Source organism: Cystoisospora suis (genome assembly GCF_002600585.1).
Source record: "Cystoisospora suis strain Wien I chromosome Unknown contig_3457, whole genome shotgun sequence".
In the NCBI taxonomy this organism is placed as follows: Eukaryota; Apicomplexa; class Conoidasida; order Eucoccidiorida; family Sarcocystidae; genus Cystoisospora; species Cystoisospora suis.
The window spans coordinates 52025-77070 of NW_027156252.1; the positions used below are offsets into that span (position 1 = coordinate 52025).

Genomic DNA, 25046 nt, shown 5'->3' on the forward strand with positions numbered 1-25046 from the left:
TGATGCTGGAAACGGCCGGCGGAATCATCGGAGCAGTCCCTTTATTACAGGTCGCGCCGCTCTTTAGCATGACACGTCCGCTGTCACCCAGATCTGAAAAAGCAATTGTGTTTTTGTGAATGGAGAATAACGACTAGAACAATTAACCGTCCAACACGGCGCAAGCCTGTTTTTCCGAAGAGAGTCGCGGCAGGGGCATGCACGTCCCCCACCTCTCAAAGGCTTCACTAAGCCCGACAGCATTTGTCGCATTCCTGCATAAATTTTTTCCTCGTCCGTCTTCACTGCGTTTTTTTTGAGTGTACAGGTCCGTGCGCGTGTAGGCACACGCGCCATCGCGATCTTCCGCCGAGTGCTGAGGAAGGAGTCTCGCGGACTGCGTGGCTGAAAGAGGCCGTTCCCTTAGACGCACTCCCTCTTCGAAGACTGGGTACTCAGCTTCGGACCCGAGAGTTACTTCCCCAGATTTATCTATGGCGTGCTGACTGACCGACTTCGAGTCTGGCACACACACCGATAGGCGCTGACTGCAGCGGCGTGTTCTGGAGCGGCGGGGCACAGAGAAAATGGAGAGGGAGGCGAGGCGCCGGGACCACGAAAGACGCAGCGCGAGGGCCAAGGGTGACAGGGTGTCGCGCAGTCTGAGTCGAACACCACGAAGCCACCGTAGGAGTCCGCCATACAACAGGCGTCATATGTCTAGCAGAAGAGGCCGGTCAAGGTCGGAATCCAGACGTCGCTACTCCCCGCAGTCATACCAACACTCAGGGCGGTCGCAACGCAGAAGCCCGGATGTTTACCGACCGCGTTGCTCCGCGAGCCGGAGAAGCCGCAGCCGCTCTCCGCGCACTCGCAAGCAAGAAGTTTTGATTGAAAAGGAGCGGGTGGACGACACTTGTACGAAACCCCGGATTCTGCCGGCCACCGCAACCATAGGAAGCCGGTTATCTTTTCGGCGTACGACAGCTCAGATAACTCCAGTGGTCCGAAGCGCCTCTTCTGAGCATGAGAGGACAACACCCGCTCGCCGAGAAGAGTCAAGAAGGTCGTGCGAAAATCGGGAGGGCGGTGACCATATTGATGAAGCAAAACAACGACATCGGGACGGGGACAAGTGCCGTAGAGACCAAGAGAGGAAAAAAGATAGCGAGAGACGCCACGTGTCGCGTAGCAGGGAGCTGACTGCAGTGCGCGACAGCTCCCTCGGTAATGGCGAATCTAACAGAACAGCAGGGGTTGGCCGCCGGGACCGAGAAACAGGAACTACAGCTCGTTTGGGGAGTGGAGAGGCTAGCGCAGATGAAGCGGACAGACCCCGGCAGACTCGTGCGGCTGGAGGGGGCAGCGGCAGTTCTCCTTCAGCGACCGCGCGCAAAGGCCGCCAGTCCTACAATGCAACAGAGAATTGTCCACCGTCTGATTTCACGCCGCGGCGACGAGGGAGGGAATGCGAACTCTCTAGGGGTGATAACATGCACACCGCAACTGGTCCTGCAATAGGTAAAGGACAGGTTGGACCGCCTGGGAGCCTCTCGTCACCTGGGAAAAGTGGCCGCACCTCAGGCGAGCTGAATCAGACTGCGGGTGCTCAGCCGTCTCAGTCTCCAAATCCATCAGAAGATAAAGACGATGCACGCTCGTCGTCTCCGAGGGGCAGGAATCGAAATATTGCTAGAAGTGCCGCGCTTGGATCTCCCGCTGTCGACGGACCTGTCACGGACAGTAATAGTCTTGGTGCCCTCACGCCTGCTGATACGAATTCCGCAGCCAACGGCCCTGAGAACCCGGTGCCGGCGATCCCAAAGGCCTCCAGCAATATCACAGCAGCACCGAAAAGAGCTGGGGTAAATGTACCTGATCCGGAATGTTTGATACAGGAACAGAGCGGACCCATACACCCGGCTGTGGACTGTGTCGACATCCGCAGTTTGGATCCAAGCCTTGTCGCTCAGCTGCCGATTTCTCGAGATCGGAGAGTGTGGTACCCAGACCGGCTGAAACATCACAGGGGGCTGCCACACTCGAGACAGGTTGGCTTGACGGGGATGCCATTCACACGGAATGCGGACTCATACCGCTTTGAGAGGGCAGGACCCACTCGCAGAGTTCGTCCGTTGTTAGCCGTGGCGGATACGTTTGCGTCAACAGTGCCGCTGGGCTTCGAAAGACAGACGGGGCAGCTCACTTACGACCTTCAGGACCCTGCAGTACTGCAGAAGAACCGCAAGGTGTTTTTGAGGGAGTCTCCTTTCGGGCCAAGACATACGCCAGTCGGGATCTCTCGCACCCAGGACGCTCAGTACAGCAGGCACGAGGTGTGGCAGGTAAGCGCTGTACTATGTAGCCGACCCGGCATCACACCGAGAACCACCGTCGCTCTCCGGAAGCGAAGCCGGAAGCCGGGTCAAGGCACGTGCATGTGCGTCCTTCTTGCATTCAGGAGCCCTTTCCCGTGTTAGGCCATCGAAGGCGAGGCTTTGCAAACGAGAGATCCAGAGGTAAGACAGGGTCTTTTTTCGGCCCAGTTTCACACCCACTCTAGCGGGGTGGGCGGAAATGCAGCAGTCGCACCTGACGCTACGTACTGGGCTACTCATACCAGTGCAACTTGTTTGGATGCCTGCAGGGCGGAAAACTGAGAACAAGTGGACACATGATCTGTTCGAGCAGGTCGCCTCGGAACCGGAAAAGAATCGAAGACGCTTCAATCTCTATGTGAGTTCTTTCTTAAGCACTGATAGAGGTCACTGTCATGTACTTCGCTGGTTCAGCAAGTGCATCTTCAAGAGAGCACATGATTTGGAGTCTTCTCTTGCATTGCTTTCAGGCTGAGACTCTTGAGACGGTGGAGTAGCTGCCCCGGCCGTGTGATCGGCTGCCTAGCTGACCAGGACTGCGTGGATTATAGCTTGTCTTTCAGAAATGGAGGAGCGCAAGGCCAACATGAAGAGCAGCCAGTGTGGCGAGGGTGTATTGCGCGCTTCCTGACTCCTCCTTCAGAGGGGGTCCGGTTCCTGCGTTTGGGTAACCATTGTAGATGTCCTTTGCGAAACACAAGAGAAATCATTTCTTTTACCTCTGTGGTTGGCTCTGTGGACCGACGGCCGGTTGCATATTGATGTGAAACCCGAAGTCGACAGTTAGGATTGTCTACTTTACCTCATGAAGCCGACCATCTGCCCCAACACAAGCGGTGTTCCATTTTGAAAGTAAGGTTAGTAATGTCAACCTACCATGTGATCGCGATCGAATATCGTGTAGTACTTCCTGATAAAGGAGTTCCCTAGGACAAAGAGAGGACCGCGTGGTGCAGGAACATCCTATGACAAGTTTAGCCGAGGGAGGACTGCAACTCACTTTTCAGGGTAGCTTACCATTGGCATGAATCCTGCCGCGCAGGATACCGATCGTCCCGACTGGTGAGGACACGGAGTACATGCCGGACACCAAGACAGTATGCTTCAAGGGGGGCTCACAGAGTCAACTTCCTCAACAACATAGTCAGAGGGTGACAGCGGGAATTTGACAAGGCGCCCGTAAATGTCCTCGAGAATAAATGTGACCTGTCAAGCCCGGGAGTAGCGCTGACCCGGCAGATAGTGGCAGAGCATGGCGTACCGTCGGGAGGTCATCTTTGTTGGAACAGTCTTCAGCCACGTTCAAAGACTCGATGAGTGGTTTCATCACCTTGGACGGTCCTGTTATCTGCAGTGAGGCGTCCGTGCACTGCAAGAGCTAAGTTCCGTTATTAGTACTTACCAAGCTTGAGCCAGTGTCAACCGCGGCCTTGCAGCCCGTCTTCTCGCAGACCCCAAGAGATTTCCCGTTAAGCCGCAGACCATGAACGCCCAGCTCCCTGAAGTGTATTATTTTACTGGTAGATATTCTTTAGCTTGCGATTATGTACGGACCAGTAATCTAAAGCGGTATTGCTGGAAATTTGGCGTCGGAACGGGGCGGGCCAAGGCGTGCTCACCTAGGGAGATGACGGGGAACCACTGTGGTCTGTGACCCTCGAAAGTGTGTTGAGGGTTGACAGAGCCGAACTGCGTGGAAGCGGAGCGCTGATCAGGCTGCAGAGAAATAACTCAGGATGTGGCTTACAGAGATCTCGCCCGGTCTGACAAGCACTAGCATGCGTGTCAGTTGATGCGCAAGACATGCCGTTGACTTACTGGTCGAGGTTTTCGCTCATGTACACAGAAAAAACGTTGCGCTTTAAGAGACCCTGAACAAACCGCGTTTCAGGCGCTTTTCATGTTGGCGGCTGATACCGCGTTACTTGTTTCATCATCGAGTCTACGAGCGGTAGGGCATCTGGTGGTAGACCCTCCTCGCCTGTAACGTCCGGGAAGCCGAGACCGACGAGGCCGTCGAATGGCAGGTCCGCAAACGGATGCGTCGACTCTAATCGAGTATCGCGATCTCTTTAAAAACTGCGGGTCGCGGCCGGCTATCCCTACCTTGGAGGGCGAGACCAATGGTTTGGTTTTGAACCGCACTGCATAGGATGAAGCCTCTTTTCAAGATACGGCACTGCAAGCGTGCTGACGTACATGCCGCCTATCGACACCGTGTCTCTTGCCATGCGGAGAACGCAGGCGCCAGTTCCGTACTGTTGACCAGTTGAGCAAATGTTTTCTTTTCACCCCGTCACGGCCATACTTGTATGAAAGCAACTGCCGGCTCCCCAGCGCGCGAATTGATTGGAAGGTAAGTCGACGAGGTCTTCGGATCGTAACGGGCGTGCGGTACGCAGCCGCCCCTAAAAGTTCGTACCGCTAGTCTCTGCCTGACTGCAACATGGTTTAGCCTTGGCCTACTGTTTGCATGCCGACGCTGGAATCCAAAGGTTTGACGATCCGGTGTCAAAAACCTGTCTTGACCCGTGACACAGTCGCAGGCAATCCGGACTCTGTGGGTCTTACCACTACGAATGGCGCGGCGGGTGTGCCGACCTGAATCTCTCCAAAATACTGACTGTTATGGAAGTTGAGCAGCTCCTGGTGTGCCTTCGCGGCTGCGTCGCGTTTGCCGCTTTTCAAAGCGCCGTGATGCTCAAGCAGACGGGCTATGAAGTCCTTCAATCCAGTGTCTTCATATCGGTTTTTCAGTTCCACACTAAACTCAGGCTCTCGAAAAAGCGATTTGTCTAAGCTTTCAACTTGCAAGAAAATCTCTTTCTCGGCCTGTATTGTCTCAAAATGTCTCTGCCCAGATCTGCTATGGGCTGCTACGGCTGGCGCGCAGCCGACAGAAAGGCAGGCAAGCACCGAGAACAACCACATTTTGAACACGTTTGGTTGACGCGGTAGCCACTCTCCTCGTGAGGGGGATGTGGTTCGTTGAAGCCAAGTAGGCCGGACAGCATTTTGGGACGAGCAGGTGAAACGCGGACACAGTGTATGTACAGCCTGGCGCAGTACGGCGGTACATGCTACTTCGGCAGAGTAGGCTTGCTTCTTGGTAGCGCGACGGTTCGTACCTTGAACTCTACCGCCGACAAAAGTCATCGGAACTCAGTTACCGCGCCCACATGGTCTCCCAGCTTGGAAAGTTTCTGCACGCGCCAGCTGAAAAGTAGCCCTTGGCACTATGTTGCACCGCAGCTGCAGCAAAAGCATTCCTTCTTGTTCGGTCCGCCATCAGGTACCAGCGGCAAAACCGAATCCAGGAGAGTCTGAATGACGTTCAATTGAACGGAGTTTCAACGCGCCACTGTGTCCTCCAGCGATTGTTTAGGAACGATTGAGCCCAGGCGTTATGCCATGCATTTAAGTTTTTCACAGGGGAACGCCACACATACACCCCCCCCGACTACCCAACTGCCGCAGGCGACGGCGCAAGGACCCGCAGTGACAGCAGACAGATGATGACGAACACACCGGCTACGTCCCGGGACACGGAACCCTGGTTCCCTCCAGGACTACACATCAGCGATATGCACTGCCTCGGCACGGCCGTAACGGTGAATGCTTTGGTAGCTCTCCGTATCCGAGCGCCGAGAACTAATTTCGGAACCTGACGCCTCGCGTTCCCCCAGTGTACTGCGGGGTCTGCTTGATGGCCTCTTCACCTCGGATGTCGGGCTGTTTCCTGGTATACTGCCAGACTGTGAGGCATCTGGAACTGTTCTCCACGGATTTTCTTCAGCTGATAGACGGGAACGGCCGTCACCGCTGCCCATCTTGGAGTCAACCTCATCACAGCCTCTTGCTGCCGTTCGTTTTGAATACGCGTCGCCACTTTCACTATCCTTACAGCCGGTCGTAGACAATGCGGCCCCGTTTCTGGCCGTTTTGTCCTTTCCCGAACTCTCCAAGCCATTTTCTCTGGCATCGGTGCTGCGTAGACGCCTCTGCTCATCATTCCCAGAGTCCCTGGCAGGCGCGTTTGATGCCGCCAGAAAGGCTGGAGGGAAGTCTTTAAGCTTATCTTGGATGCTTTGCAGCCCGTGAAGTCGCGAAATCCGAGACACTCTCTGAAGGAGCCACTGTGTCCTAGCACTGTTAAGGCCACTAGGCCCACCTGAACCGGGGAAAGACATTAGTCCCGAGGTTGGTGACGTACTCCCTGGAGGACTGCGGACCGACTGTTCTGCATTTGACGGCTTTCCACATTGCAGCGGCGGGGGTTTACCCGGCCTGCACACGTAGGGTCTCGCCGAGTCTGGTAACCCACTCTCCGTCACGGAGCTCATTGTTGAGGTGATAGTGCTGGCTCGTTGGTAGGACATGTGAGGAAAGGGATCCCGGAGCACTTCCCCGTCTCGGCCCCGGGAGGTGCTTCCTCCAGTTGGTATCTTGTCAGCGAACGGGAGGGGCGGAAAAATGGGAGGCCGAGACTGCATTTCAGGCCGCAGTTTGCAACCCTTCAAGACGTGGGTCTGGTCTTCAGATTCGGTCTCCCCCGAGTGGAGGCTTCCGTCTTGTACACCAGCTTGCTGCGGCCTTGATTGCCGGTCATGCGTGAGATTCCTCGGCAGACAATGTACAGAGGCGGCTGCGTGGACGCCTTCGATAGAAGAGGAACCCCGAGAGATGGCGTGCACAGAAGATGTGTTGGGAAGTCCTGGGTGTGCATGTGGAGGGAGCCACGACGACGAATCACGACAGCCTGCTACCCGGTCAAAAGATTGTGTAGGGATGTGCACTTTGCCGTGCTGAGGCAGGCCGCAGTGTGACGGCCATGCGCGCGGCGGGTTGCTCATTCGTTCGTCCGTTGCGGCGCCAGCGCTGGACGACGGAGCCGGTGTAGTGGCCGGCTCGGACTGATGGAGATGAGCCAGAAAACGCATTTCTACTGAGGAAAGTCTGTGTGCGCGTGGGACAGCATGCTCTTCGGAGTATGGGAAAGCAGAGACCCGCGGACTCTGCGAGGGCAACGAAGATTCTCGAATGCTTTCCGCCTCCTGGCCAAAACTGGCAGAGCTTGAGCCGTGATTTGTTGAGGGAAGGGTGTATGTAGCTTCCTGCAAAATCAATGAAGACAATGCTGAGCTCGCGGACATACACTGTTAGTGTACCCCCTTCTTATGCACAAGTAACAGCGATGCGCTTTCACACTGTGCAGGGACCTGCGCTTCTCCCAGAGGCGATGTTATCAAGAATATCCTGCAACAAGTATTGCATTTGCTCACCTTGAGGGTGCCATGCTCGCCTCGGCCCTCCTCAACGCGATCCTTGAGCAACCGTTGTTGCACTTGGGGACTGAAGAGTTGGTGCAATGTCGATGAAGGCGGCTGCAAACTTGGTTGGTCACGCGGAGGACCGCGACAATGCTGCTTGGGCTCCACAGCGGTCGAGGGATGCGGTTGCACCCGAGAGCCTGCACGCGGGTCCTTTGCTTCTAATTGTCCCGCCAAGAGACGTTGGACCTTCTCAGAGAGAGACAGATTGAGCGTTCTTTGGTATTTTACATCCTCCTTTAGAGCTTCGTTCTCACGACGGTACTCCTGTAAAAATTACGCGAAACGGCAGATCATGCGGTCTCAGGCCTCTGGACGTGTCCCTGCACTAACAAGAAAATGCTCAGCCATAGTGAATGCGGCTCACCTGAAGTGCTTTCAAGTCCTCTTCGTGAGCATCCGTAGCGGCCTGCTGTTTGGTCCTGGCCGCAATTAGGCTCTCACGGGCTACGAGAAGTTGATCTTTTGAGAAGCTGAGGTCGTTCTCCAAGTCGCGCACTTTGGTCTGGAAAGAGACAGCAACGCGGCGAAGTCGATTGTAAAACAGTGTTTGAGTCTTACTGTATCAGTCCATGGGCTGGCTCTGCTCCTCGTGACGACAATAAAACCGTCTGACTAACCAGCGTGCCTGGCCCTAACAGGGTTGCTTCGTTCTGAAGGACTGGGCTCTTGGAATAGAACACGGAACCTACCAGCAGGTTGTTTTTCTCTGCTGCCATGGCCTCCTTCTCACGTTCGAACTGCTCCTTCAGCTCATTGTGAACCCGACTGAGGATGTCGAACTCATCTCGAAGCATCTTGATCTGTTTGTCTAGCTCGCCGTGTTTCAGCTCTGCACCCGTGAGCTCCCTGGAGCGCTGCTCGGCCGTCTCGCGCTGGACCAGTCCACAGAACACAGAGACACAAGCAGCTGTGACTACACACGATGTGGACTGGAATCGCCGTGGTACTGACTGTGACACAAGGAATGTTAACTCTGGCCAAGCAGAGACCAACTCGTTCTTAGTGTTGCAAGATTTTTATTCCCGCGCTTACAGCCTCTCCAAGCTGCTTCTCGAGAGTTTCCTTTTCGGCCTTGTGCTTCTCTCTCTCCTCCTCCAGCTCCTTCCTCACTGCCTGTTCACACAGTCACAAGTCCCGCCGTGGCAGCACAAGAGAAATCCAGGTGCGAACGCTGAAGTAAATGCGAACAGGTTAGACGCCGACCGGAAACAAAGAGCCAACTCGTGTGTTTTGAGAATCGTACAGTCCTCACCTCCTCCTTTGCTTTCATCTCTGTCCTCGTCTCCTCTAGCTCCTTCCTCAAGTTTTGAATTGCCTCCTGTCCGGTCATCCCTGCTTTTTCTCCGGCTATACAGCACCAAGCAACAACACACTCGCATATTCACGTCAGTGCCAGCTTGTCCGAGATGCGCGTTTCATCACTGGGGCAGCCAGCACGGCGAGTAAGACGCCGGCTCAGGTGCGTATATGCTACTGTAGCTGGAGACCCTACACCCCAGGCGCCAGATGCATGTCGGGGACACGACAGACGAAATGCTCTGGTTGCCTTAATGTGCCTATCTGTCGCAAACTAGCTTCTCGTCTCACCTTTCCGCGCTGCTGCGGCTGCGGCAACTGCCGCAGCGTAGTAAGGAGGAGGCCAACCAGGAAAGTAAGGACTTGGCGCAACAAATGGTCCAAAGAATGGAGAGACTGGAGGAGCTCCACCCGGCGGCATTGGAGCCGGGCCAGCCATGGATGAAGGATGTCGGCCAGGCTGGACGAAATTTCGTATATCCGAGCGAATATCATCGCTTTTTGAGAATCCAGATGCGTCTGCCGGCGCTCCACGCCCCCTGGAGGCAACGGCACGCAGAGAGGCTACACTCGCCGCCTGTTCGGCAAAGTAGTCGCAGCGGTCTCTGCCGGCTGCCTACGCCCCCACATGCTCTGTGCCCGCCGTACTAAGACGTTCTTCGGGCTGAGTACTTACCGAGGAAGTGCAGCGTGTCTGGACTTGATTCCTAGGGGGTCCCCGTCTTCCTCCGCCTCCATGAAATCCGAAACTGCCGCGTCGCTCTTGGGGCCCTTCCGTCGCCGGAACAGAGGTCTCTCACATTCAGCTTGAACATCCTGCTTGCTCAGTTCTCGGCGCTCCTCACACATGTGGCGCTCCATTTCGCGCTGCCGTTCGACGAGCAGCTCTCGCCATCCTTTCCAGTGCAACAAGTCTTCGTCAGTATCTGTCTCTTCATTTTCCTCTCCCAACTCAGTAGACTGCAAGAGGTGAGGAAAAGCTTTCCTGGCGCCACCGCGCCAAGACCTCTGCATGTCCGCCGCGGCGCTTTCTGAATAGAACACCGGAACCTTCCTGTGTGACCCAGAAGCAGCTCGGCCTTGTTTGTTTGGAATACGCGTAGAGTCGTAGCTACCTTTCCTGAGAAAGCGGCGCGTGTTCGCTCCCCCAGACTCCACTGAGTCTGCGAAGCTATTGGGGGCACTGACTGGGCGCCGATCTGCAGGCTGCATGTCCACCGAGCTAGACTCTGTACTCGCGGTGTCATCGAAAAGGCTCGAGAAGCGTTGCCTTTGCTTCGGAGATACCGCGGGACAATGCTGAGAGAAATTCTTTCTTACGATTGATGAGAAGCCCCGGTCAGCCGACAGAGACCTGGGTGAACTGGTGCGGCTCCTCCAGGCTCCGGCCTGGAATTCTTCGTCCCGGCCTCTGCTACCTGGAAATGCATTTGTAGGGCCTCCGGGGAGGCCATCCTCGTCGTTTTCACCTTGCAATCGAGACTGAGCTCGAAGGTTGGATGGCGACTCATAGAGCAACGACGGGTCAGGTGCTTCCTGTTGAGGACCGAGGCTGCCGAGAACGGGACGTGGCCCCATGTTCGATCAAATTGCCCTTCCCCTTCAACTTATAAGTTAGTTCCTCAACTCTTGATAATTCAAAAAAGAAGGCAGCACAGGCGGGTGACAACGCGGTATGCCGAGCCAGAATAACGGGAAGTCCTGTCGGTCGGGTGTCGACGAGCACGGACTGACTGGACCCTTTGCACCCCCTCAACGCGACTATTTGCAACTGGAGGACTTCCGGCTCAGTCTGTGTTGAAAGCCCCCTACACTGCGGAAAAAACGATCATGCAAGGGAGCGGAGGGGCACATGTCTTGGAAAGGTGTCGTCCGCGAACATGGCAGGTCGAAAAGGGTGTTCCCGGGTGGAAAAGTAAGCCATCTCTGGAAAAAGACCAGTTTGCTGCTTTCGTTGTAGCGGATGCAGCAAATGCGAAGACGCAGACGATCAGGTTTCCCGAATTCTGCGCAGTTAGACCCCCTGTTTAGCAGCGCTACCAGGGGGTACTACACCCGCACGCGCTTTCTTGTGGCTGGTGTCCCCGCGGGAGAATACCATGAAGGAGGAGGGAAACACAGAGAATGCACACGTGTATCTGCGGTAGCTTGTTGGAGAAAACCAGAAAAACAAACCAAAAGCAGCGAAGGGAACAAAAAAAGGAACCCCCTGACTTGGCTAGTAATAAATGCTAAAACAGACGCGTCGAGAAGCAGCCTTCTGCAGGCTGGCTGCTTGAGAAGCGGCACAGCTTGTCTTACTCCACGTCGTGTCTGCGAGCTGGCTGCGCTGTGCCCGTCCCTGCCTCCCGCGACACGGCGCTCCAACTGCAGACAGATGTAGTTGTTAAGTTCCAGTAAGGGGATGAAAATTTCCACGGGCTACTCCGAAAATTCCGACGTCTCCGTCCCGCGCAATCTCCAGGTTACGGCCTCAGGGGACCCATCCACACGGTGCTAATCATCATCCCGCTGGGAGGAAATGCAGTCAAAAAGCATACCCTGACGCAACACCGGGCGACTCGCACGCCGGCGTCCACGGGCCAATAGCTCTTGTAGATTCGTACCACTCCTGGTTCGTGTCGATCCAGCTCGGACTTTCCAGGTTTAAGACACCACATCCGCTGGACAAGGTACGCTCATGACGAATGCATTTTTGACCTGGCTCTTTCGGCCCCGGATAAGGCCACAGCTGTCCTTTACCCGGCTGCGCCCCCTGCCGGGTGTGAACTCCACCGGGAGCAAATATGAGGAAGTAACTTCCCGGAGAGACCCAGCACCACGAAGAGCTATCAACATCCACTCTGGAAGCTGTGCGTCGTCACTTCTCTGGTGGCGGGGATGTATCTAGTTATATTTTTGGTACTTCGTAACCAACTCCATATTTTACGGGAACTGACCGCGTCTCGGCTAAGACGATTCGCAGTCGCCGGAATCGTGGACAGCTGCCAGCATCGACTTCGCAAGCTATATGTTGTCCCTAAGCCAGGTGGTGCGACCGTATCTATTCAGGTCTCAGCATAAAATCAACTCTACGTTCCACCGCAGTTGGTACCACCGCGGCTGCGCCCTAGCTGTGCCCCGAGTTCCGTGCGCGGCGAGGGTTTGTCTTTTCCGCAAAAAGATATCACTGCGGGTCCTCGAAGTCCCTTTCGCTTCAGCGACCTTCGTCTCCAACCTTCCCCTTCTTCCGGCCTTTCGCAGACACCCTGGAATACACCCGCAAATGGGTACCGGGACCACAAAGCTACTGTCGAGCTGCGGTAAACAAACTGGATTGAAGTGGTAACAACGTTCACTGAGCGTCTGACCGATGAAACAGTGCTTCCAACAAATAACCGACCACCGGCAACGTCCTAGGATTCATATGTGCTCGCTAGGACACAGAACAACGGTTCACCGTACAGCCAGAGACGTGCGGACTGCACCAGCAAGCGGCACTCTTGGGATGAAAGACAACGGGACTGATTACGAACCAGCTGCATCAACAAACCACGAAGACGATTGACGGTAATGTGCGAACACTGAAAAGCCAGATCCCTGAGACGGTCCAGACAAGCTACAGCACGTTCTTCAAAATTCGTCGCTGTGGCAAAACGACTACGGCACGCATCACGCAACTGCTTTCTCGGAGCGAGTCCAGAATTTCGTTCGACACAGACACAACAGAACAGGTCTTCTCTCTTGAGTTACTTCTTGTCTTTGCCTTCCTTGCGACGATGTCTCTCCTTATGTTCTTTTTTTCGCCTCTCATCTCGGTGTCTATCACGTCTCCTCTCCCTGCTGCTCTTGTGTTTATTCTCCTTGCGTGCGCCGTGATTGCTCCTGTGCCTGCTCTCCTTGCTCTTTGAGCGTGAGCGGGATCGAGATCTCTTACGGCTTTTTACTTTCTTCCTTTCGTGCTCACTGCTACTGCTTCTCGACTTCGATCGCTCTTTCGACCGACTCAGGCTCCTGGCCGCCTTCTCCGGCTCCGGGGCGGGGGCCGCAGGCATACCTAGAGCAACAGCTGCTAGCTTACTTTGTTGCATTTGAGCCTGTGCGATGGCCGCGATCGCTTCCGGATCTACCCGCTGTGGTGGCTGGCTGTTCACATGGTTCAACGCCACCGCCGCGTTGACAGACAGACTCCTACATCGAGACGAAGTACGAACACACTGACAGGACTTCAGATTCTGCTATGGTAACGGAAAATATCCGTATCGAAGACTAACTACCATGCAGGTACTGCATCAATTTCGAAACACGCAACCAAATCCCTCACAATTCTCCAGACCTGTTTGCGCCACCGGAGCCGGAGTTGTGAGTATCTCAGAAAGGGTGTATAGAGAAAACGCACTCACGCTTGCACGTAGACCCCAGGTCTTGATTCAGCGTCCAATCGCGCCACCCAACCTGCGTCACTTCACCAAAAGTCCTCGTGAGAAACCATACCAAACATACCAACGCTCTACTAACTGCATCAGTAAAGACACCGCGGCAATATTTGTTCGAGTACTACTCCACCAGTACAACTTCGGAAAAACCAGAATTCTGGACACGTGTATACGTAGATTCCCTAAAGCCGGCAATTGTCTGGTGGAGTCCAAGTGCCCTCTCTAATCGTGCCAACCTGGCAAGCCAATCAATAACCCCTATGCAGGGCCTGCCGGATTCTGAAGCGATGAAGAACAGTACGCACACTACTCACCCATTTGCTTGAGATTGTGATTTACCGAGCGAGGCGTCTGGGAGAGGCGCCGACGCGATATACTCCAGATGTTTTTTCAGAATGTTCCGCAGTTTCTGAAAGCCAACGTGAATGCGTCCCTGAAAGTGTTCGTCGAGCCGCTTGTCAGAGTCGTGGACTACAAAACGCAGACAGAACACGCATCAGATACGAGCACGGGTCAAGATAATTCAGAGGTCTGTGCGAGAAGCAAAGCCTTTCTCTGCAAGCTGTCTGGCTACCAGCATGTACTGCCGCTTTGGCTGACTCCTTAAAAAATCGCTCTGAATAGCCTCCGTTAAGTTGTTACTCCCACTCGAGGCGAGTTGAGCATTTGTCTCGTCCAAAAAACTGCGAACTTCAAGTGCTACAGGTCGAATGGGCATCACAGCTCCCGTTCCCGCCTCTGACATAGCCGTGTAATATATGGAAATATATTATAGTCCTGGAGAGGGCTGTTATTTAGCTAGAATCGGACCAGCCGGTGGAACAACACTGTGTACGGTTGTAGGGACAGATACTGCGAAAGCATGCGTCGCACCACCGCACCTGAAAGCAAGGCTCCGCACACGTCACATGGTCGAAGTCTCAACGGGTTCCTGTCGATGATGCCTTTGAACATGATCTTACACCGCTTCACCTGCAAGTCCGCCACTAGGCCGTTCAACCGCGAAGCTTTGTCGGACTGGCCTTCTTCCATCAATTTGTCGGCCTGTAGCGCACACAGAAAATCCTCGATCCCGGTGTCTCATGTTTCGCATGAGACACCGAGTTCGCGAAAGGTATTTATACTCGCAGAAGGAGAAGGCTCGACGCTGCTTGCCTACAGTGCGTGCTGTCCATCAACAGCCAGTCTCCTGAAACCGCCCGACGATGGGAGACGGTTGCTGTAACTCGTCGTACCCGAATCGGCCGCCGTGACGCTGAAACCGACCTACCTGCGCAGCCCATTGATTCCGGCTTGAGGGACTTGACTGTTTACAGTTGGGCTAACTGCATGCTCACCGGCGGGTGAAGTGGAGAAGCCAGAAAACACGCGACCCCGCCCCACCAGCCGACCCGTTCATCCAAGGCGGCTCCGCGAGCCTCAAACTACCACTTGTCATGGTACCTGGGTTTGACGGTCCGCCCTCCGTCCACAGTGACTTCGTTGCAGTCCCTGCAACCCTCCTCACGTTTGACAGGTTGATGAAAGCGCGTTCAACAAAACAGACCCCAGACAGCGGTTCACGCTGATTCCCGTCAAAAGCAGACAACGAACACGTGCCCCGCCCCACGACAGATAACTGAGAAGGTCTCTGGCGCATACATATGCACACTACTGCCTACTCAGTGACCATTACCACGTCTACAGTCCACAATAAGCCGCTACAGTGTTCACAGTCAAGACCGCAGCTTCACCGCAGTGCAGCCTCCCTACAAAGTCATCGCCTCCGCCTGCTCACCGGTAGCTAAAAAGGTGACTATCGGACACGTGATCAGCCCCGTAGTTGCCACAGGTGACGCCAGCTACGAAACATCCAACCACAGCCTTCAACTGGACCAAGGCGTTCTTCAAAAGTGGCTGGCTATTGCTGGACCGGCACATCGTCTACAGGCCACGAGATGAAAGGCGCCAGGCACCTGGCGGCCCTGCAGGTCTTACCATCTTCATTTTGTCGTCGATTTCATCGTCAAGCGCTTTCAGCTCCTGGTTGAGTTGATGCCGGACGTGCTCCGGAATTGTATCATCATCAGACCGCAACTGCACGGAAACGCTGCCACGAACGCGACTGACTTTCAAATGTTCTCTTTCACATTACCGTGAAAAGGATTTCGTGACCATCCAGAAACGCAAGCGTAGATTACACTTCGGCGGCACAGGAAGGGGGACATGTGCGAAACGCTGTGCCAGCGGTAACTTGTACATCATGGTGTAAAGAAAACGAATGGGTCAAAGACTGCCACGGTGCAAATGTTCGAAGGCAGCAGACATTGACCGGATGGTTGTTGCGACCGGTCACGAATCCAGTCTCAGCCCTCAGCCCGTGTATGCACGGGTCGTCCGTTCCCACTGATGCGCGTCGCAGCATGCTCCTGGGAAAAATGATGCAGCTCACACATTGAGAAGCCTTTTTCACCGCAAGTCCAGAAACCAATCTGCTAGCAAGACCCACTTTCTCACCTGACCCTTTTCCACCTTTCTTTCAGCCTCCTCGATAAGCTGCTTGACAATTTGGATTGACAATTCCTCGTACCCATAGCGCTTGTGTTTGCGCGCTTCCATGTACCGGGCACGCAGCTCCTCGCTGTGTGTCTTCTTGCATGGGCCAAGTGAGAACCGCTGACAGACGTACGGACAAAAGGAAGTCCCAGGGAGAGAAAATTGGCACCAAATCCGTTTGTACGGCGGAGAAACCAGAGTGACGGTTGACGCGACATCGTTCAGTTACTCAAGCAAGCAGGCGCTACACTTTTCTTACGTCCAGGAGGAAACGGAAAGTGGTGGCAACGTGCTAGCTATAGGTAAATTCGAATGCCCCACCACTAGCTAAAGTGAAGCGGTCCTAGTGCAGGTTCAGGGGTCGCAAAAGAGATGCAACCAGGTCAAATATCATCCGCCCCGCTCTGCCGGAACCCAAACTTCCCGAAGCACGAGAAAAACGTGGCCTACGGTTAAACGGTGAGTAGCAAGAGGCAGGCGGTTTCACGCACTAACGGCACCAAGCGGCTGGCGCATGCGCTAAGAACTACGCGGCGCGTTCGCGCGACCGTAGTGGCCCTCGTGCCGTGCTATGGGAGTCGCCGGTGAAAACCGACCGGCGTGTGTGAGAAAGAGACGGCTTTCGACAGAACCCCTCTGACCCGTGATGCGAAGATGGGACACCGGAAAGTACCCGGCACTGGAATATACCTGCTTGACTTAGCGCCATTCTATCATTCACTGGTAAACCCACATTGGCTCTCCACGAAGGCATAGTACCTTATTACCGCAAACGCATTACCAGGACTTACGACACTTGCCATTTACCCGAAACTTTCTCCGAGGCGACTTACATAGCCTTTGATATACAAACCAGTTTCCTGTAGGAGCACGCGACAGACAGCACAAAAAAGCAGAATCATACAGAACGTTTCTCATTTCGAACGAAACTGCAGCCGCTGCCTCCGAACAGCACGTGAACACCGTGTCCGTGCAGCCCTCGTTGCTCGTCTGCTCCGACAGCGACTTGCTTGTCACTCGACTGCGGCGGTCATGAAATCACTGCGTTGACGGGGCAGGAAAAGTAGGTAAGACAAAGAAAGCAGCTTCCTCAGTCTTTCACCACATTCAGTACAGCAAGGAAAAAGACAAAAATTGACGCACGGGGCCAGACCGACTAACTGTACTGGGCGGACCAAGAAAGCGAACCTGAAGCACAGCAGAAAGCTTGTATCTCAATGACAAGCGCGGAGTGTGAGGAGACCGAATTGCCAAACCGGCACGCAACACCCGCCAGATCATACTCCCACTTTCGGCCCATAGCTCTTTCCGAGCGGACCAACCGTCTTGGAATGTGTCTCATCACACCGGGGAGCCCGTGACCCCAAGACATACCGTATTCTCGAAGAGATCATGGGGGCAGAGGCCCGTCAAAAAGTATTTACAGACCTCTGGATCCGTGAAGTCCGTGGGCTGTTCCTTGATGCTCTCCATCAAGGAGGCAAGCTGTGCGCGCATCTCCTCCATCGTGTGCTCCAGTACCGAAAATTCTGCTACGGGACAGCGTAGTTCATTACAAAGCGAGGGAGACGCTGACGAGAGGAGGACGGGCGGCAAGAGGTCAGACGTGAGCGCACTCCGGCAACAAGACCGCGAAGTTGCGCCTGCAATTGGGGCGTCCGGACGAGCTCAGTGGATTGTGTCTTGTATGAAGTAGCGGTCAGAGACATGGACCATGGAGCCATGCGAGTTTCCGAAACTCCGGGAGAGCCCATCTGACCCTCATTTTCTTGTAAGCAGGCGGTCTCAGGTCCTTAAGCGACGAGAGCGCCGTGCAACGCGTGCCACATGCAGCCGGCTGGCACAGCTAAGCGGCCGCAAAAACGTAAAGGAAAACTGCTCGCGAACGTCCCAAGTCCACAGTAGATATCTCGATCCAGTCATACACCGTCGGCAGAAAAAGGTGGAACTGGCTGTTAGGTCCGAAACCGCAGGTCCCCCAGTACGGAGACCGCGCAATCCGTTTTCACTCACACTTTGCGCGCAGTCTCTTTCGGCCGGCCAGGACGGGCTGCAGCCACCAACTCGCCTCCACTCAGCGACACGGGGCCATCGCGGAGTCGTTGGTCGAGCAAGCAGCTCGCCGTCCCGTGGCACAGCTCACATCGCAGAAACAGGCAGATTCACTCAACAGTGCCAAAGATCGTTTGCACCACCTTTTTTTTAAATGAAGAGCCGCGAGTCGCAAGCCGAGTCATCAGCGTCTCGCCCGGTCACCTGGTATCAGGGGGGAGGGCCTCTTCTTCGCAGCAGCCTGGGAAGTGAATCTACGCACCCTTGCTAATGCGGCCCGAGCGCCGCTCGTTGCCTGCAAAGATATGCTGCTGTTGCGTGCTCATATAGTCAGTCTGATTTCACCTTCTACAAAGCGCTCGCGCGTGCAACTTCAACGGAAGCCGGCTGCGGTGCCCACAGCCGTATGGTCCTCGCGTGCATTACAGTCAGCGAGTCTCTCAGTGGCCTTCTGCTTGCCGGGCTTCACCAAAGCGCCAAAACTTTGCTGGTCGGTGGCGGCACTGTGTCGCGGCAACATCCCTGGTCAGGAAGTTACTATCGGGAACGCCCGATCTCCGGGCAAGGGCTCTGTATGGCAAGACCCTCGAAACTGCAAGCTGGGCACTCCAGGCCGTAGGGCTAACGAGTGGTGTGAATAGCAGGCGGCCCGACAAACCCATAATTACACCTCTAGTACCTCCTAAGGTGAATAACAGAATAAAGCAGCATATGAGGATAAAAAGGCACTTTAAGCGGAGTATCAATACCCGCAGGATTACTAGAACCGTTGCATAGCCTGCAAAGTAACGTTCGGGACAGAGCCGGTGCTACTCAGCCGGCTCCACGGACAGCTGTGGGTATCTTCGAGACGGCATTAGGACAACAGCTGAGGAGATGACGTCACTAGGAAGTGGGCACGGTGTGCGCAGAAAAGACGCGGCGGCTCTGCTTCCGCATTCCCGGCGCAACGCCGGCGTCTGCGCCTAGACAGAGACATCGTTGGACAGCACGAAACCCTGACAGCGAGGCGAACTCGGGGCTGACTGCCGACGGTCGAGAAAGCCGTGGCCCCGTCGCCACAGACCATCGACATGTCGGAGCCCGTGCGCCGCACTGGCACAGGAGCGCCGTCGCTGGTCATTACTTGTGAGAGCACCTGGTTGATCCGTGCGTCTCAGGAAGTGAGAGTCGAGGATAATGCTGTGTGCGCGGCAGGGCCAGCCCGCGGCGAATCGCGCTGGACGGTCCGCGATCCCTGTCGCCAGCTCCTCTAGAGACGCGCACACCGGACGAGTTGCGGTGGTGGTGTGCATCTGCAGTCAGCATCACAGATTACTTTCGTAAAATGTGCCGCAGTGAATGCGTGTGTGCTCAGATTTGCCGCTTAGGAAGTGACTTTCGCTTTGTGTGTAGTAATTGCACCGAGTGACTGCACTTCTAACGTACGAAGGTCGCTTTCGTCTCGCAGTGCCGATGTGTCGTGTCTGGCCCGGTCGTCGTGAGTGTGAGTGAAAGGTGCCGTCATCAGTGCTGTACCCCAGCGCCGGTCTGTCAAGCCTTCTGCATTCTTTGAAGTTACGGGTGCTGTTGCAGCGGTCGTGACGAATTCGGGGGAGTTGCAAGTGGCACGACTGGTGCGCTAGCTGGGAGTTACCGGTTAGCAAGCCGTTCGCTTGTCGTGTGGAAGGTGCCCGCGTGTGGACGAGGCGTGCCAGTTTGAGATTTGTGACTGCGGCCTGCAGCTATTTGAGAACACATTTTTTTCGCGGTCTTGGGCCAATCGTCAAGAGCAGGCGCGGTATAGCGGGCTCGCAGCGCGCCGATGGTAGAACAGCACGTGTGGTGGTGCGCGACACCTGTTCGAGGGAGCGATAGCTGTAGTTGCGGATGTCTGCTAGGACAGCAGCACACCAGTGTAGTCTCGAATTTGAGAGCGTGTATTTGTATGCGGTGTACGTGTACGGTGCTTTACACGGAGACCGGCATGTTTCGTAGAGCCGGTCCTGGTGAGCTAAGCTGACTCACGGAGTCGAGGCTTGACTGTCGTTCCGGCCGTGCTGTGGAGCTGGACTCTTCCGCAGTCGGCAACAAGGTGCTCGCTCGGTGCTTTGTTGTCGGGGATTGCATGTGGGAGACCAGCACAGCGGATCGGGTTCGCTAAAAAGTCGTCGAGGCGCGACGGGCGCTTTCCGACTGTAGGAATGACAACCGACAAGCTTGTTCGCTATCGGCTGTAGGAGCGGCAATCGGCAAGCTTGGTCGTTTTAGAGAGGCAACGCGCGGCTTGGACCATCGCGTTCATTCTCCCTAGTGACAGGTCCCGGAAACACCTCGGGGAGAGCGGAAGCGCGGGGTCTGACAACGATGGCGTGTGCACCTTTGCTCACCGAAGACGATCTGGTCCGTTTCAGGACGAAAGCTTGCTTGCGCCTTGCCCAGGGCTCTTGCAGTTTCGGGCTTAAGTAAGTTGTAAACCAGTTGAGAGAGGGGCAGGTCAAGTGTTACGGCGCTGTGGACAGTGGCGGGCCATTGCTGGTGTATTGTGCTTCGTTTGTAGGTGGTCACTCTCACCCCTACTGTCGCTTTGTGTCTCGGTTGTGTGCATTACAGCCGATGCCAATACTGCCACAGTACGGTGTGGACGAGGCGCCCACCGTTTCTGCCCTTCAGTGTCCACACCCACACACAGGGTACGAAGGAAGCATGTCGACAAAGATGGTCTCCTCTACTACGGTACTTGCCGGTGGCGTGCAGTAACTTGGTCATCGTAGACGGACGCGTGGCAGCGGTTTCGTGTCCAAGGGGTCAGAGCTGCCCCTTTTCTCATTCTCACGACGAGATCGTGTATCATCCGTTGCTGTACAAGGTACGCGTACGGTTAGTGTGAAGGTAGGCAGCTGTATACGTTTCACTGACTTCGCAGGGTAGCAGAGTCCGCACACTGTGGTGCCTACCTGTGTGTGCCGCAGACAGAGGAATGCGAAGACTATGAAAGGTCGTGCTGCGACGTGTACTACTGCTGGAAAGCCCATAGCCAGAAGGAGAGAAGGAAGCCACCGAAGATGCGCCTGGGTCTCATCAAAGGTGTTGATGGTACGTGTTCTAATTCAAGTCAGCGATGAAAACAACCCTGGTCAGCCATGGCGTACTTGGCCCAGGCCAAGTACGCCATGTGTTCTTGCACGGGGTTGGAGTTTGGTGGCGCGAGAGCGGGGCCGAGCAGTGGTAATACTTTTAACGCTTTGTGTTTGCAATTTTGTTCTGCAGTTCAGGTGTTCTACCCCGGGGTGGCAGTGGTCTCAGTGAACTCCCCGCCCCCTCGTCCCTTCTCCAAGGGGAAGTGCGGTGACGCGACGAAGGGACAAGAAAAGTGTGTGAGTGGCAGAGGCGCTCGAGGGAGCAGAGGGAACAGGAGAGGCGCTCCTCCTGTTCTGGAGCTCTATGCCCTTACTTACCGAAACTTGAAGTCTGCAACGTCGGGCGGCGTGGTAGAAGGTGTTTCAGGAGATCCTCAGTCAATAATGCCGTCCAGTTTGGGGTCCTTAGAATACGGCCGACCACCGCTGCCCCCTGTGCCCGGTGTAACCCGTGCTAGTCGCATGAATATCAGCCCGTCCGTCGGCAGCGGAGTTCTTGGCACCGCTGTTATGACGGGTCGTGTCCCGACGGATTCAGCACACCTCTCGATGCTCCAGAATTGTGGACAACTTCGAGAAGTCGTGGCCGGAAACCCGGTGATTATGGATAACTGCGGCAAAACAATGGCGGAACTGCTTCGGCGTTCGGTTGCCGTTGTTGAAGGCGATGGGCCTGTTGGGTGCCCAGACGCAGACCGTATTGAGGCGGGGTGTCTGTCCAAAGACACCAGCACAAGCGTTGGAACTGCGGCGGCCTTGCTGGCGATGATGTTGATGGACGCGACTAGAATTAGACAGAAGGTACGAGGTGATCTCGTTGATCAGATCCGGAGAGATGACTACATTGAGGAAGTTCCGTCTCAAGGTGTATACGGGACCCCTTTCCATCGGGACCTGCGAGTTACCACATTCGACAGACGGGAGTCAACACGCTCCTCCGATTCGTACGCCAGCGATCAGGACACGTCAAGTTTAGGGGATATTGGATCGACAGCCGGTGGTTCAGCGTACCCCGCAACTCGAGCTGACAGTGACGGAGAACTAGTGCTTGTGGCAGACAATAGTAGTCGGCAGGCGCGCAAGCGAATTCACTTGGGCAGATCGTCGGAGCGAATTCTCCTGGGCAGACCCCCAGCAGCAGGCACCAAGGGACCGGAGTTTCCCTGGAGACCGGTCGTGCATCCAGCGGGGGAAGGGGTGAAGGCACCGGTCGGAGCCAAGGTGCCCGATACATCAACTGTGGGACCGGATTGGGTGTTCTCCCGGTTCAAGGAAGGCTGTGGACGTACGGCTGGAAAGGCAGAGCAAGCAATCTACACTAACGGTGGTCCTGATGAATGCCTCCCTCTTCCAATGGCCGGCCCCGCACGCGAGAGTGTACCACCAGTCTCGACAGCTGCGCCTGCACTTGGATCGCGGGCTCCGTTTGACAGGGAAAGTGGAGGAGGGGAGCGAAGCACGAGTGGGGACGCCGACATCGTAGCAGTAAGCCCAGTGTCCGCACACGAAGCGGGTGAGAGGTTTGAGCTACTTGACGCGTGCTCTAAGGACAACGACAACGCGTTGGATTGTCCTGGGGACAGTTCCACTCAGAAGGAGGACGACGATGATGATGACAGCCATACTTTCATGTCCGGCAAAAGGAGGCAAAGCGCTGGATCAACCCAGGATGAAAGCAGCTCCGGCAACGAAGACATGATGCTGAACGACGACTTGCCAACGCGAGGCAGTACAAGGGATCTGGAAAAGCTGAGTTCAGTCTCCGCCGCAACTGAGGCTGTCGCCGGCGGAGCATGCAGAGCGTGGGTCGCCGAAGGCACCGAAGACGACTACCTGGTTCCGAGCAAACCCGAAGCGCAACTGCGACAAGCGGTTGATGCGCTCAAACTCGTCCGAGACGGGAAGGCGGGAGAGCTGAAGAAGGACATACTGTTGTGCGTTGCAAAAGAGGTGAGTAGCAAAAGAGGTGAGTAGCAGCTTTTCTATACACTCCAGGACGGTGTGAACAGGTTGCCCAGGGCAACCAATTTGGCTCTCCGGTTGGACGACCGTTGGACATCAGTGGTCGTGGAGGGTCGGGTAGACTGTCGTCAGCGCGTACACAGTTGCAGGTTATGACGGCCAAAAGCCGTCGAGGTAAATGGGAAGTGTGGAGCCTGGCTATTGCCTGTGCTGTGTCTCCCGAGCAGTTGCTGAGGCTTGTAGTGGAGCGTGACGGAACGTCGGCAGCGGCAGGTGTCAGATGGGAGAGGGGCTGGGACTCGGAGACGCACGCAGAGCATGCTTTGTGAATTCAACTTCCACCCGAGTTGTGGATCGAGCGAGCTGACAGCGAATCAGATTGTGTCGTCTTTCCCCGTAGAGGCCGACGGATCCGAGAGAGAGTGGGGGTCCGCCAAGCGCTGCCAGGTACCGGCCGAAGTTCTTGGTGCTTCTCGTGAGAGTTCTTGGTGCGGAAAATCCGGAACAGGAGAGAGCCTACGTGCAGAGTCTGGCAGCATGCAGGCACGGCAGGTTGGGGGAGCATCCTGTCTAATCCAATTCGCTCTACAGAATGAAGAGCATCTTTTATCTTGAGACTTCGCGACTGAGGACGGTACTGCTTGTTAGGGGTACTCCCGTAGCGCTGCGTCGCTTGATCACTTCTTGTTCATTCTTCCAGAAGAAGGATGGTCTGCCGCGAGAGCCTGACGCGCACACGCAAAGCGTCCCTATAAGGCGTGCTACCGGCGGGAGAGGAGAGAACAGCGTGATCCTATTGATCGCTGAGACGGGGTGTCGGCAGCACGAGGCCACCAGTATCGATTTGATCAGTGGAGTGCATGGCTGCCAACTCGTGGAGCTGTGAGTGCGCATTTTCTTTTAGGGCAACTTCTAACCGCTGCTTCATTGGCATCACCCACGGCCTGCGGGCATCAGGGGTTGCAGATGACTCCGGGCGTTCGATTTGCGCAATGAAACACTATTTGCGAAGGCAGACTCTGCGGGGCGTCGAAGCCGTGCGCAGCATAGCCTTCTCCCATGCGATTCCTCTCCCGCAGTTGACTTCGTCTGTGAAGTCTGAGGGCGTCTTGCGCGCACCATAGTCGCAGGGCAGTGCCGTTGAAAGTCAACATGGTGTGAAAGCACACACTGCTCCAGTGGACACAGCTTCTCGGGTGGCCAGCAGTCAGTCGGAGAGAAGGAACCGGGTCTCCTCGGTGAACGGGGGAGTACCCTGGCCGGAGGTACTCGTGTCAAGAAGCAGGCCGTAAACGGAGTCTTCGCTTGCAATACACTTATTAGAAGCAAAGTAAAGGGAGTTCCAGCGGCGGGATATCCGTATCAACCGTGACAGCTTTTACGAGCAGGTTCGATGGGGGGGGGTTGAGTGTCGCACGGAAGACCAGATTTGCAGGGGCGGGAAGGTCCAATGCAGCACCAGGGTAATTACATGTGAGCACACAGGTCTTTCGCCTACAGCCAGCCTGGGGCTGTGAGTTTTGCCGTGTGTGCTGCGTCGTTTCCGGCCGTACAACGCGTTCAGTGATGGCTGCCTCTTGGCAAGGATTATCCAGGCAGGGCACGGGGTGGCTGTTCGCGAGAATGTAAACTCCGTGTGCACGCATCATTTGTCTCCAAGGTCAGATGGGTACGTATCTAGTCTGTGTAATATGCTGCTGCGTCAGCCCGACCAGTGCTGTCGGGCTTTTCTCATGCTTGATGTGCATTCCGTTTGCCGGAAGTCACAGGATGCCGTCGTGCTCTGTCTTCCGTGTTGCCTTGCCGGAAATCGTATAGTGTGTGAAAGAACTGCAGACAGGATACGACTGCAGACAGGATACTTTTGATTTTGTTCAGCAGTTGAGCGTCGCGTCGTGGTTACCGGCGACGGGACTTTCTTCAAACAGCCGACCGTCAGGCCGGTTGATCGGTTTTCTCAGGTGCAAGCGGGGCCGG

General features: G+C 55.5%; 4 protein-coding genes across 4 annotated transcripts; 2 read left to right on the forward strand and 2 right to left on the reverse strand.

Annotated features, from left to right (window-relative positions):
* The first annotated feature begins 43 nt into the window (after positions 1-43).
* CSUI_006766 (uncharacterized protein) lies at positions 44-3061 on the forward strand. The gene is made up of 4 exons (XM_068066919.1): positions 44-2324; positions 2441-2498; positions 2627-2715; positions 2828-3061. The coding sequence occupies exons 1-4, from the start codon at positions 567-569 to the stop codon at positions 2852-2854; spliced, it is 1932 nt and encodes a 643-aa protein (XP_067921110.1). The 5' UTR covers positions 44-566; the 3' UTR covers positions 2855-3061.
* Positions 3062-3899: 838 nt separating this feature from the next.
* On the reverse strand, positions 3900-5288 carry CSUI_006767 (aspartyl proteinase; the record flags this gene model as incomplete). Its single annotated transcript, XM_068066920.1, has 2 exons — positions 3900-4073; positions 4887-5288. The coding sequence occupies 2 exons, from the start codon at positions 5286-5288 to the stop codon at positions 3900-3902; spliced, it is 576 nt and encodes a 191-aa protein (XP_067921111.1).
* Positions 5289-5838: 550 nt separating this feature from the next.
* Positions 5839-18102, reverse strand: CSUI_006768 (enterophilin). Its single transcript, XM_068066921.1, has 15 exons — positions 17311-18102; positions 16770-16796; positions 15898-16056; positions 15379-15477; positions 14283-14445; positions 13716-13872; positions 13047-13156; positions 9663-12234; positions 9278-9525; positions 8943-9037; positions 8723-8803; positions 8380-8562; positions 8055-8192; positions 7640-7954; positions 5839-7471 (listed from the first exon to the last, which is right to left on the reverse strand). The coding sequence occupies exons 8-15, from the start codon at positions 10562-10564 to the stop codon at positions 5927-5929; spliced, it is 3507 nt and encodes a 1168-aa protein (XP_067921112.1). The 5' UTR covers positions 10565-12234; positions 13047-13156; positions 13716-13872; positions 14283-14445; positions 15379-15477; positions 15898-16056; positions 16770-16796; positions 17311-18102; the 3' UTR covers positions 5839-5926.
* A 2232-nt stretch (positions 18103-20334) lies between these two features.
* On the forward strand, positions 20335-23643 carry CSUI_006769 (zinc finger protein; the record flags this gene model as incomplete). Its single annotated transcript, XM_068066922.1, has 6 exons — positions 20335-20339; positions 20382-20432; positions 20581-20836; positions 20940-21063; positions 21238-23057; positions 23470-23643. 6 exons carry the CDS (start codon positions 20335-20337, stop codon positions 23641-23643), a joined length of 2430 nt encoding a protein of 809 aa, XP_067921113.1.
* Between the last annotated feature and the right edge of the window lie 1403 nt (positions 23644-25046).